The 12,992-nt window shown below is 54.6% G+C and overlaps 1 protein-coding gene across 1 annotated transcript in view; it reads left to right on the forward strand.

Annotated features, from left to right (window-relative positions):
• Nucleotides 1–9,519: 9,519 nt before the first annotated feature.
• TRIM71 (tripartite motif containing 71) overlaps nucleotides 9,520–12,992 on the forward strand; it is a 66,493-nt gene continuing 63,020 nt past the window's right edge. Inside the window, exon 1 of the mRNA XM_045436693.1 lies at nucleotides 9,520–11,022. Within this exon, the coding sequence (XP_045292649.1) occupies nucleotides 10,132–11,022 (891 nt within the window). The 5' untranslated portion in view covers nucleotides 9,520–10,131. The remainder of the gene's footprint in view (nucleotides 11,023–12,992) is intronic.

Here is a 12,992-nt window from a genome sequence, read left to right on the forward strand (position 1 = left end):
AGCCAGAGTCCAGGGGAGAGACTTGGCGGAAGACGCGGTGCCGGAGCCGCGGAAGAGAGGCGGCCGCCGCCCGGGGAGCAGCGGGGCCGCCCCAGGCGGAGAGAGACGACGGGGGCGCAAGGGCCCGGTGCTTCCCTTCTCCCCACGTTCCCGTCCGCCGGCCAAACCCCTTCGGCAGCCGGCCGACCCCGGAACCCGGGCCGTGCCGGTGCCAGGCCGCCTCTGGGACACGGGACCGAGCAGGGCAGGGCGAGGAACGGGGGCTGGGGGCGCACGGGCCCCCGAGGAGCTCCGGCACGATCTCCCCAGGAGCCGCGTTGGTCCTTCCCGGGAACCGCGATCCTGTTGGTATGGATTCCGGCATAAACCCGCTCGAGCTCCCAGTATCGCCATTTATCCAAGCGCTCAGGCCAAACACCTTGGAGTCACCCCCTCTTCTGCTTCCTGACTTCAGTCTTTCTATTTTTTCTTTTCTTTTCCTTTCCTTTCCTTTCCTTTCCTTTCCTTTCCTTTCCTTTCCTTTCCTTTCCTTTCCATCCTTTCCTTTCCTGTCCTTTTTTCTTTTCTTTTCTGTCCTCTTTTCCTTTACTTTCCTTTCCTTTTCATCCTTTCTTTTCCTTTCCATCCTTTCCTTTTTTCTTTTCTGTCCTCTTTTCTTTTTTCTTTTCCTTTCCTCTCCGTCCTTTTCCTTTCCATCCTTTTCTTTTTTCTTTTCTTTTTTTCTGTTCTCTTTTCTTTTTCTTTCTCTTTTTTCTTTTTCTTTCTCTTTTCTCTCTTTTCTTTTCCTTTCCTTTCCATCTTTTCCTTTCTTGTCCTTTTTTCTTTTCTGTCCTCTTTTCCTTTCCTCCTTTCCATTCTTTCTTTTCCTTTCCATCCTTTCCTTTTTTCTTTTCTGTCCTCTTTTCTTTTCTTTCCTTTCCTTTCCATCCTTTCTTTTCCTTTCCGTCCTTTCCTTTTTTCTTTTCTGTCCTCTTTTCTTTTTTTTCTTTTTTTCTGTTCTCTTTTTCTTTTCTCTTTTTTCTTTCTCTTTTCTCTTCTCTCTTGTCTTTTCCTTTCCTTTCCATCTTTTCCTTTCCTTTCCTGTCTTTTTTTTCTTTTCTGTCCTCTTTTCCTTTCCTTTCCTTTCCATCCTTTCTTTTCCTTCCCATCCTTTCTTTTCCTTTCCTTTCTTCTTTTCTTTTTCTTTTCTGTTCTCTTCTTTTTCTCTTTTCTTTCATCTTTTCCCTTCCCTCCCCTCCCCTCCCCTCCCCTCCTCTTTTCTTTTCTTTCTTTTCTTTTCTTTTCTTTTCTTTTCTTTTCTTTTCTTTTCTTTTCTTTTCTTTTCTTCTTTTCTTTTCTTCTTTTCTTTTCTTCGAGGGAGAGAGAGAATCCCAAGCAGGCCCTGCACGGGTCAGTGCAGAGGCCAACATGGGGCTCAAGCTCAGGAATCCTGAGATCATGACCTGAGGTGAAATCAAGAGTCAGATGCTTAACCCACCGAGCCACCCAGGTGCCCATCTTTCTCTCAATCAACCCATTAGGAAATCCACACCCTTTCATCTCAGTTCCGACCCGGCTGGGACTTGCACTCCACATTCCACATTCGTTCATGTGTACACCATCTGTCTCCTCCTTCACGGTGAATTCCCAAAGTCTGGCACATAGTAGGTGCTCAGTAAACACTCCTCGAGTGAAGTCACCTATTGCCTCATTGTCTCGCTGCATTGACTTGGGTAAGTCCCCCCTCCCGTCGTCAGTTGGCAGGTAGGCTGGAGGCTGGCTGTCCTGCACAGCCTCATTCACATGTGTGTTAGTTGGCCAGGCATCAGGGTGGGGAGAAGGTGTCCCTGGGCTCCGTGTCTCTCATCCTCCAACAGGTTGGCCCAGGCGATCACAGGGGTTCAAGAGCAACCAGAGGGCTGAGCTTCATTTTTTTTTAATATTTATTTATTTTTGAGAGCGAGAGCGTGTGCGAGAAGGGGAGGGGCAGAGAGAGAGGGAGACACAGAATCCGAAGCAGGCTCCAGGCCCTGAGCCGTCAGCACAGAGCCCGACGCGGGGCTCGAACCCACAAACCACAAGATCGTGACCTGAGCCGAAGTCGGAAGCTTAACCAGCTTACTCGACTGAGTCACCGTGGTGCCGCAGAGGGCTGAGCGTCAAACACTCAAAGACTTGCAGGTTTCTGCTTTTGTCACATTTACTACTGTCCCATTAATCAAAGCAAATCACATGGCTATGCCAGAGTCCTTGTGAGAGGACACTACTAAAAACCGAGGACACAGGGAGGCATGAACAACTTGGGGATCACAGTTCCTACAAACTCCTCCCACAGGCAAACGTGGCAGATTTCACAAGGGAGGTAACCGCTGAAATGCAGTGAGGGTGGGAGGGGAGGGAGGAGAAAGGACTTCTGACCCTGGGTTGTGAGTCAGGATGGGTGGGTTTAGATAGATGAGGTGGAGGGTAATGACATTGCAGGTGATACAGCATCAAAGTGCCTGGGGCAGGGGGGGAGTGTAATTAGTAATAATAACAGCATACATCACCATCATTTTCTGAGCTTTCCCATGTACCCGGTTCTGAGCTGAATACTTTAAAGCATTATCTCATTTAATCCTCATAATCATCCAGAAAGCCAGGATCTCTCTATCTTTATCCCAATTTTACAGAAGAGGAAAACAAGGCCTAGAGAAGGATTTTTTAGATCATCAAAGCACAACCCATAAAAGAAATCAATAAATTGAATAAGTTGGACTTCATCAAAATTTTAAAAAGTTTTTTTATGTTTATTTTTGAGAGACAGAGGGCAGAGTGTGAGCAGGGGAGGGGCAGAGAGAGAGGGAGACACAGAACATGAAGCGGGTTCTAAGCTCTGAGCTGTCAGCACAGAGCCCAACGTGGGCCTCGAACTCACAAACCGTGAGACCATGACCCGAGCCAAAGTCGGACACTTAACCGACTAAGCCACCCAGGCGCCCCTCAAAATTTTAAATTAACACAAAAGAGAATGCAAACATAAGCAATAGTCTGGGAGAAAAATCTTTGCAAAGCAGGCATCTGATAAAGGATTTATATCCACAATATATAAAGAATCTCAAATAATAATAAAACAGTCAATAATAAAAGAACCCCCTCAAAAGAGGCTGAAGCTTTGAACACTTTCATCGTTTACAAATAAACACACGAAAAGAAGCTCAATATCGTTAGCTATTAGGGAAATGCAAATAAAACCACAATGAGGGGCACCTGGGTGACTCAGTTGGTTAAGTGTCTGACTTCGACTCAGGTCATGATCTTTCGGTTCGTGACTTCGAGCCCCGCGTCAGGCTCTGTGCTGAAAGCTCAGGGCCTGGAGCTGCTTCGGACTCTGTGTCTCCCTCTCTCTCTGCCCCTCCTCTGCTCGTGCTCTAGCTCTCTCTGTCTCTCAAAAATAAATAAACAAAAAAAAATTAAAAAAAAACAAAACACAATGAGACACAACATGCACCTACCATGTTGGCTAAAATTAAATAAAAAACGAAAACTGACCATACAAAGCTTTGGTGAGGATGTGGCCAAAACAGCTCTCATACCTTGCTGCTAGAAATATAAAATGGTACAAGCACTATTTAAAACCATTTTGTGGGGCGCCTGGGTGGCTCAGTCGGTTGAGCGTCTGACTTCAGCTCAGGTCATGATCTCACGGCTCGTGGGTTCGAGCCCGGCATCGGACTCTGTGCTGACAGCTCAGAGCATGGAGCCTGCTTCAGATTGTGTGTCTCCCTCTTTCTCTGCCCCTCCCCTGCTTGCTCTCTGTCTCTGTCTCTCTCTCTCTCTAAAAATAATAAACATTAAAAAATAAAAATTAAAAGAAAGAAAGTCCCTTTTAAAATACAGTTAAAGAGGGGCCCCTGGGTGGCTCCGTCGGTTGAGCATCCGACTTCGGCTCCGGTCATGATCTCATGGTTCGTGGGTTTGAGCCCCGCGTCGGGCTCTGTGCTGACAGCTCAGGGCCTGGAGCCTGCTTCAGATTCTGTGTCGTCCTCTCTCTCTGCCCCTCCCTCCTCTCCTTCTCTCTCTCTCCCAAAATAAATTAAACCTCACAATAAAAAAAAAGAAAAGATTGGACTCAGAAGAGGCATAGCGTCACTTCTGCAATATTCTGTTGGCCCAAGCCAGACTCCAGGAGACAGGCAGTAGGCCACAGCTTTCAGTAAAAGCTCTGGAAGTCCGGGAGACCCAGAGTGAGAACAGCCAGGACAGAAAACAGACCGTGAGTCTGAAGCAGTGTTAGCTGTCCATTGGTAGGTGGTGGAAAGGGTTTACATGGAAAGGTGGTGGAAAGGGAGGTCTGGGACAGAGCACAGAGATCTTTGGCCATCAGGTTAAGCAATTTGAGTTAACTTTTAGGTAAGAGGGACCACTTGAAATCTGGAGCAGGTGGAATGAGTGAGGGTCAGGGCTGGGCTGAAAAAAGGAAAACTTAAATGGCATAGAGACCTTCAGCTACAAAATCAGAGAGCATTTGGAATGAGAAGCTGCACGGGCTTAACAGTATGTCCTGATTTATACATACTTTGATTTTCTGCTATATTTGTCTTTAAAACAACCTTTGTTGTTCTTTGCCCCCTTATGAAAGGTACACATTTCATTTTAGAAAATCTAGGCTGGGAGCTCAGCTTAAAAACGGCAGGCCACAGTGGGCGCTGGAGGGGAGAGTGACAGGAGGAGAGATGGCCACTCTGTTAGCGGGGAAGGAGGACACAATTGGTTGTATGAGACGTGGAGGGCCAGCGGAAGGTAGTGATGAAGCAATGATAGATTTAAGTGGCAGGCACTCGCCAAATAATGATGATAAAAAGCTAATGTTCAAGGGGCGCCTCGGTTGCTCAGTCGGTTGAGCACCAACTTTGGCTCAGGTCATGATCTCACGGTCTGCGTGTTCGAGCCCGGCATCGGGCTCTGTGCTGACAGCTTGGAGCCCGCTTCGGATTCTGTGTCTCCCTCTCTCTCTGCCTCTCTGCCATTCATGCTCTGTCTCTCTCCATCTCTGAAAAGTGAATAAAGCTTTAGAAAATAAACATTAAAAAAATAAATACAAAAAGCTACTATTTAAATATGTGCTTGGGCATTTATGTGTCATTGGTGCTATACTAAAAATCGTACACTTAATAGCTCACTTATCCCTGACGAGCTACGTGTTTGCACCAGTCGCGTTACAAGCATGAGAAATCTGAGACACAGGGAGGTTAAGTAATTTGGTCAAAGTCACACAGCAGAGTGGTGGAGATGGGAGGTAAGCCTAGCTGAGCTCTGAACTACTTTTAACTACTAAAGCTACATAGCGATTTTTACTTTTCCTGTGTACAATTCAAGTGTCTCTACCATAGTCTTGTCAATTTCTGGGTAACTAGAGTCTATATCCCCTCCCTTGCTGCTATTCTGAACTCAGGGTTGTTGAGAGCAGCTGATGCGCTTCTGTCAAATGATCTCAAGGCCAGAGTCAGGGTATGGAGTCAAGAGTTGGCCAGGTGTGCAGAGCTCCCCCCCACCCCACCTCAACTGGCAGGAGGCAGGCAATGAATGACTCAACAGCTGTCTGTTAAGCTGGTACACCCCGCCTCCCCCCAGCATGGCTCAAAATAGTAATTGTGATGTAATATTTGTTTAATGTCTGAAAAGAATACTCTGGTGATTTATGTACTTCAAAATTATGTAAATGTACCCTTAGGATGCTGAGTGAAAGGTGCAATTTTGACATCAGAACCAGCGGATGCATCAAATATTTAATTAAAGGACCAGATGAAAAAAGCAGATGATGGAAATGTGGTCTCACCACTCCCCCCACCCCAGGTCTGAGACAGCAGCAAGGTCCTGTGTCATCCTTGAAAACAAAACAGGACTACAGATGAATTCGAGAAAAAATGCACATTTACCGTCCACCTATTTTTAGGGCGGGTTTCTTTTTAAAAGCGGCTGTTAAAATACAAACGATGTATTTTCAGGACTCAGGAAAGAACATGTACTCCCTTTCTGATGTTAACTAGTGGAGGGAAAGCTGGAAGGCTGCTGGCTTAGGAAGGGTGTTTATTAGCTAGGATGGCAGTGAAAAATTTAATACTCGTTTATAGCAGGGGACCGTCTTGGGCCCTTCATCTGGGTACGTGGCTCTCCTTCCTCTCATGAGTAAGCAATAGCCTTAGGAAGTCTCATCCCAATTTGTCCTTTATCGCTATACCGTATTTCAAAACCTCAACTGTATTTCCATAGCAGTGGGGTTAATTACTTGCTGCAAAGATTTCCCGATTTCCTGCAAGTTGTCTTAATGGAAACTCGGAATGTGCTGCATGAACCATTTACACCGCAGCCCTGTTTCCTGGCAGTGTCCTGCCAATTCAAGAAAGGAAAGAAAGGTTTTGCTTCACCATAAGGAAGCAAAACCTTTTTTCTCCCTGCTTTCTTTTCTTTTTGGTTTATTCTAGGGAATCGTCTCCAGGAAACTAGCCCGCCAACCACTGTCAGGTGTGATTCCTGTTCCTGGAGTTACACCTTCCTGCTCCTCCAGGATGTCTCAACTGGCTTTTCCTCTGGGCCATCCACTAGCAAACTGGCTTAGAGCCCTAGGACCTGGAGGACAGATGAGTCTTTCCCCCTTGGCATTTTTTTTTTTTTTTTAAACCTTTTTAGATGCTTGAGGGTGAGGCTATCCAACAGGGAGTCCAGGGGGCTGGTGGCCCATCCCTTTTCTGACCCTCTGGGGCCATCTTCCTTCTGGCAGTTCTCTTCCCCCATCTGTTTTCCTCTTGTTTTTGTTTAAAACAAAACCAAAAAAAAAAAAAAAAAAAAAAAAAAAAAAGGAATTAAAAACAACCAGAGAAAGGAAAAGAAACAAACCCAGAAATACACACAACACGTCTGGAGCAAGGCCAGCATGGCAGAAAATTCTGTAGCAGTGTGGAGATTCATGTGTGAGCATGTACATGTTTACACGTGCGTCTCAAATTATGAAAGAAACTCAGATTGGCAGTAGATGGGACCAAGAGGGGCCCCTCCATCATCTTTAAAGTATAAAATGTTTACTTTTATTTCATGGTAAAAAAAAAAGGGGGGGGGGCTCTGTTTCGTTGTTTTCCAGTTTTATTGACATACAACGAACATATGTTATGGTTTCCTCTGATGATGATTTTTCCACTCCTCACACATCCCAGTGAGTATGCACTGAGCCCGGATTCACTCCAGGGGCTGAGGTGAGCGCTCCTAAGAGCAGCTGAGGACCCAGGCCTTTCCTGTGGGGCTGTGAGGCTCTTCTCCCTTGAAGCTCCTTCCATCTCAGGACAGTACTTGGGCCGCAGGAAGAATCTGTCCTGTAAGGGAGCGGTTTCTGCAGCCTGAGGCCTGCAAGCACATTTGTTCAGCTGGGTTGATTGGAGAGCTCTTTCCAGGTTGATTTTTCCCTGGAAAACTACCTGAATTCTGATGAACCAACTCAGAGGAGCTGGGGATGTTTACATAGTTGTGTTTTTTTTTTTTTCCTTCTTCATCATTTTGGTTATTGAGGCTGAACACCAAGTTATTTTTTTTTCTTCTTATTGAAGTACAATTTACAAACAGTGAAATCTTGAACAGATCTTAAATGGCAGACTGACAAGTTTGGACCAATGTATACACCAGTATATTTCTATTTCCTTACTGCAGAAGGTTCCATCCTCCCCCCCTTCCCAGTCCAAATCCCTTACCCCCAAGGGTACTGGTCCTATCCCCACGGCTTAGTTTTGCACGTTCTAGAATTTCCTGTGAATGGACTCGCACAGTATGAACTCTTTTGTGTTTGGCTTCCTTCTCCTAACATGACGTTTTAGAGATTCATCCAGGTAGTTGCCCCTACCGGTAGGGCCCAAGATGTCACTAACGCCACGTGTTAAGATGGGGACAGTTGTTCACCCGTTGGCCTTTAGACCAGACGCCCTCTAGACCCTGGTATGTGGCCTTCTGTCTCTTCTAAGCCAGCCTCTCTCCAGGGCCGAGCAAGTTCCTCTCCCAGAACTGCCCAGGCAGCCGGAGGAACCACCCAGATGGCCGCGGGGCCGTCCCCGGGCAGCCTCCCCTGAACCGCTGCCTCTGCCCCCCACCCCCCATTAAACTCAAAGGAAACTGGCTCGTCCGCAGATCAGAATTCAAGATTCGTTAAATTCCACGCATCCAGTAGTACACACAAGTGTGTGTTTGGGGATCATACGCAAGAGTCCTTGAGAAAACGTAAAAGGAAAAAAAAAAAAGTGTGCGTGTGTGTGTGTCGGGGGCGGGGGGGGGGGGGACCCAGACCTCGCTGGCAGTGGATCTCGGCCTCGGTAGAACCAGGATTCAAAATGAAATCTTTTCTTTTTTAAATAAACGGAAGAGTCGCTCTCCGCTCCTCGCTCGGAAGGTTTCAAAGGTCGTCACACCGAAGCCCGGGGGCGTTCATCTCCCCAGCGGCCTGGAGAAGGGAGGAGGTCGGAGGGAGGAGGGAGGGAGCACACAAAAGCGAGCCGTGCCGAGAGGGCTAATGTTTCCTGTTTGCCTGGAACCCCCTCCCCTGTGTCCCCTCCCCCAGCCCCCTCCCAGCACTCGGGCGGAAGTGAGTTTGCTCCTTTGGAGATTAAAAGGATTCCGAATTCCGATCAGTCCCAATAACCGGCGTACCGAGAGCGGAGGAGAAGGAGAAGGAGGAAGAGGCGGCAAAGCAAAGAAAGAGGGGGCACGCGCGCGCGTGCACGCACTCAGGCCGAATTGGGGAGGGGAGTTGTGCACAGCCCCGGGAGGCCAGGGCGCACGGCGCGAGCAAGGGCCAGTAGGCGCGGCGCGGCCGAGGCCACCCGAGTCCCGCTCTGGGACGCCGAAAGAAGATGACGCGGGCCGGCGGCGTGGGCCACGCGGCTCCCGAGCTCACCGCGCCGGGCTGCTGCCGGCTCCACTGATTCCTGCGCGCCCCGGAGGAAGCTGCGTCCCCGCGGCTCGGGATCGGAGGGGGGACCAAGGCGAGGGCGAAATGGCCCGATGACAAAGGAAATGTGATCCCCCTTCGCTGCCAAGGTTTCAGAGAGGACGGACGTGAGGAGGAGGGGCGCGGGGCGCGCGCGGAGCTCGGATAGCATTGCACGACGGCTCGCGCGGAGCGGGCAGCGGGTACATCTAATATCTTCCTGCCGATGAATAATTCAGGCCGGCCCGCGGGGACCTGCGGCCCCGCGCTGCAGCGCGGCTAACCCGGAGGGGAAGGAGCGCGCGCGGGAGGCGCCAAGGCCCGGCGAGGCGGGGGCGCGAGGGCCCCGGGCCGCGTGGGGCGCGCGTGCGTGTTAAGCGCCGGCAGCCGCGGCCGGGCCAGGCGGGCGCGCGGGAGAACCGAGGCGCGTGGGGCGCGCGTGCGTACTACCCGCGTGCGGCCGCGGCCGGGCCCCCACTAGCTGCAGCTGCGGCGGGGCCGACCGCCCGGCAGGGGAGGCCGCGCCCGGCCGTGCGCCAGCCCCGAGCGCCGCACGCCGGGCCACCCAGGAGCCCCGGGCCGCCGCGTCATGCGGCGGGGCGGCCGGCGTCGCGCGGGGGCACACGGGCTGGGCGTCGCGCCGCTGCCGCCTTGGCTAGGGTGGGGGGCTTTCCTCTCCCGGGAAGAGACGAACTAAATCTGTTGGAGGAAAAGCAACGCACCAAACGCTCGCGGAGCCGAACGCCGCTTCACCCCGTCGGGACCCGGATTGCACAGCGGACTCCACCTTGGGGGGGAAGGGCCTCTCCCCGGGGCTGGCGAGAACCGCGCTTCGGCTGCTCCAGCGAGCCCTCTGACCTCCCCGCCCCCGCTCGCCCCTCGCGTGTCGGGACTTGTTCGGCGCTCCCGCTCCTGAAGGCAACGCAGCCTCGCGTCCTCCGGCAGGAATCCGCGTCGCCTCCGGGCAGCGGCATTTGATGCCCGCAGCGTCGGGGCCGGCGGCGCGCGGACGGGACGCGGCGAAGCGGGGCGCGCCGAGCCGCCCCGGGGCCGGCTCCCGGCTCGCAGGCCCGCTCGATGCGTGTTTCTGAGTGAGTCGGCGGCTCCCCAACCCGCCTCGGCGGTGCTCTCCTCCTCCCTCCTCCTCCTCCTCCTCCTCCTCCTCCTCTTCCTCTCCGGCCAACTCCCGCCTCCGAGCCGGCCTGCAAATGGCTTCGTTCCCCGAGACCGACTTCCAGATCTGCCTGCTGTGCAAGGAGATGTGCGGCTCGCCGGCGCCGCTCTCCTCCGGCTCGTCCGCGTCGTCGTCGTCCTCGCAGACGTCCACGTCGTCGGGCGGCGGCGGCGGGGGCCCGGGGGCCGCGGCGCGCCGCCTGCACGTCCTGCCCTGCCTGCACGCCTTCTGCCGCCCGTGCCTCGAGGCGCACCGGCTGCCGGCGGCCGGCGGCGGCGGCGGCGGCGGCGGCGGCGCGCCCGGGGAGCCCCTCAAGCTGCGCTGCCCCGTGTGCGACCAGAAAGTCGTGCTGGCCGAGGCGGCGGGCATGGACGCGCTGCCCTCGTCCGCCTTCCTCCTCAGCAACCTGCTCGACGCCGTGGTGGCCACGGCCGACGAGCCGCAGCCCAAGAACGGGCGCGCCGGGGCCCCGGCGGGCGCGGGCGGCCACAGCAACCACCGGCACCACGCGCACCACGCGCACCCGCGCGCGCCCGCCTCGGCCCCGCCGCCGCTCCCGCCCGCGCCGCCGCCGCCCGCGCCGCCCCGCTCCGCGCCCGGCGCCCCGGCCGCCTCCCCGTCCGCGCTGCTGCTGCGCCGGCCGCACGGCTGCAGCTCGTGCGACGAGGGCAACGCGGCCTCGTCGCGCTGCCTGGACTGCCAGGAGCACCTGTGCGACAACTGCGTCCGCGCGCACCAGCGCGTGCGCCTCACCAAGGACCACTACATCGAGCGCGGCCCGCCGGGTCCCGCCGCCGCCGCCGCCGCCGCCGCCGCCGCTGCCGCGCAGCAGCTCGGGCTCGGGCCGCCCTTCCCCGGCGCGCCCTTCTCCATCCTGTCCGTGTTTCCGGAGCGCCTGGGCTTCTGCCAGCACCACGACGACGAGGTGAGTGCGCGGGGGGCGGCGGCGGCGGCGGCGGGGGGGGGGGCGAGGGGGGTGCGGGGGCTCGCGCCCCCCCGAGGACCTCCGCCCCCGTGTCCCCACGCGAAGGGAGCGGGGTGTGTGTGTGGGGGGGGGGGGTCCTCTCCGGCTTCCGTGTCTTTCCCCTGACGACGCGGCGGTCGTCGGCGCCGAGGAGGTCGTTACCCGGGAAGCGTGTGTGGCGAGGTCTGGCCTCGGCGCGCTTGCTGCGAGGGACCCCGGAAGGCGCGGAGTCCCCTCTTCTCCGTGTCTCGTTTGGTGCAGTGGCAGGTCGTGGCCGCCGTAGCTTCCGTGTGTGTGTGTGTGTGTGTGTGTGTGTGTGTGTAGCTGCTTGCGTGTGCGAAACCCCCCCCCCCGCCCCCTTACCTGGATGGTCCCCGAGGTCTGAGAACACTCCCCCCTTAGGGGGCTTTGACTTCCTCATTTCTGTTTGACAACACGTGTGTGCTGTTAAGACGCGGGATGGAAGGTGAGGTGTGTGTGACTGTGTAGACGCGGTCTCTGGTGCAGGCACAGCCCCCCCTCCCCCCCCCCAGGGTCGTGAGGCCCCTCCGTCAGCGCGTTTTCGCGTCCCTGCTTGTCGGACTCGCAGACTGGCCTTGGACTGGGGTGTGAGCCCGGACACGCACGGCTGTGAGTCGGCAGCGCGTGTGCCCGCGGGGACCCGGTTTGCACGTGCGCGCCTGTGAGTGGGGGGAGTCGGGGGGCCTTGCCCACGGGCGTCACCGAGCTGGCACGACAGTCCCTCGGGCCGCCCCCGCCTGCCCCGACCGCGACCCGTGTGGGAATTGGTTTCCCGGAGGGGGGAGGCGCCCCCACCCCGCTGCGCCGCGGGCTGGACTTCCCTTCGAGAAAAACCGGAGCCCTCTGCCGCGGCGCGAACCTGGGGCCTCGGCGCAGAGTCCGAGGGCTGCGGTGCAGGCTTTGGGTTTGATTTCGCTCGTTTGGCCGTCGACTGAACCTCGCTCGCTTACTTTGCGCACTGTGTGAGGCCTTCCGCTTACACCTTGGCCCGTCAGAGGAAGGGACTAAAGTCTTTGAGGAGCGGGCCCCGCCGGGAGGGTCGGTAACTTAAGCCGCCGTCCGCCTGCAAACCCGTGAGATGCGGTGTGTGTGGTGGCGAGGGTCCTGCCTGGCAGGGGAAGCAAGCGGGAGACGGCGGAGGCTTTGGAGACCGGGAGCGCGAGTGCCGGGACCGAGCGGGGCCGAGGCTTGCGCAGTGTGCCGCCTCCTCCACTCCTAACCTGTTATTTGGGGACGAGGGCGGAGCTATTGCCTGATGGCCTTAAGCCGGCGTCTCCTATTGGAAAAAAGTCGAAATTGTAATCTACTGGTTGTAGGCGCCGCATTTTAAGTTTCCTTCCAGATATTAAGCTAGGGGGCATTCTTTTCCTTCATTTTTGAGCGTCGGGTAGGCACCTTACAAGTTTCCACATTCGGGGAATGCTCTTCCACGTTTAGAAAAATGAATGATTGAGCTAAATACCGATCTTGAAGCCCCGGAATGAAAAGATGGAGTCAAATCACTTGAAGATTAGGGTCAATTGGGGGGGGGGGGGAGCGGGGGGAGAGCGTCTCGAATCTGCCACAGTCTCCCTCCTGGGGGTTGGGGGGCGCCGGTTGAATTCTCCCTCCCAGCAGCTGAGTTTAGACGTCAGGTTTTGTTTATGTTCCAGTTAAAGATCTACACTCGTTTTACTTAGGCCAAGGCAGAAAGATGCTCCGTGTGGGCAGACTTGTAAAAGGTTTATACACTTTTAAAATTATACCACTGTTCAAACGGTGTGGGCGGGTGTGAGGTGTCCCCTCGCCCTGGTGGTTCTCCGGGATGCCCTGAAGATTCGCTCTGTAAGTTGTGCAACCCTAGGCTCAAGTTTGGCAAAGCATTAATGGATTCCCTCGTCAAACTGCTCTTTAGAAGCAGGAAGCTTTCT

The sequence above is a fragment of the Leopardus geoffroyi genome, chromosome C2 (assembly GCF_018350155.1).
Source record: "Leopardus geoffroyi isolate Oge1 chromosome C2, O.geoffroyi_Oge1_pat1.0, whole genome shotgun sequence".
NCBI classification, from domain to species: Eukaryota; Metazoa; Chordata; class Mammalia; order Carnivora; family Felidae; genus Leopardus; species Leopardus geoffroyi.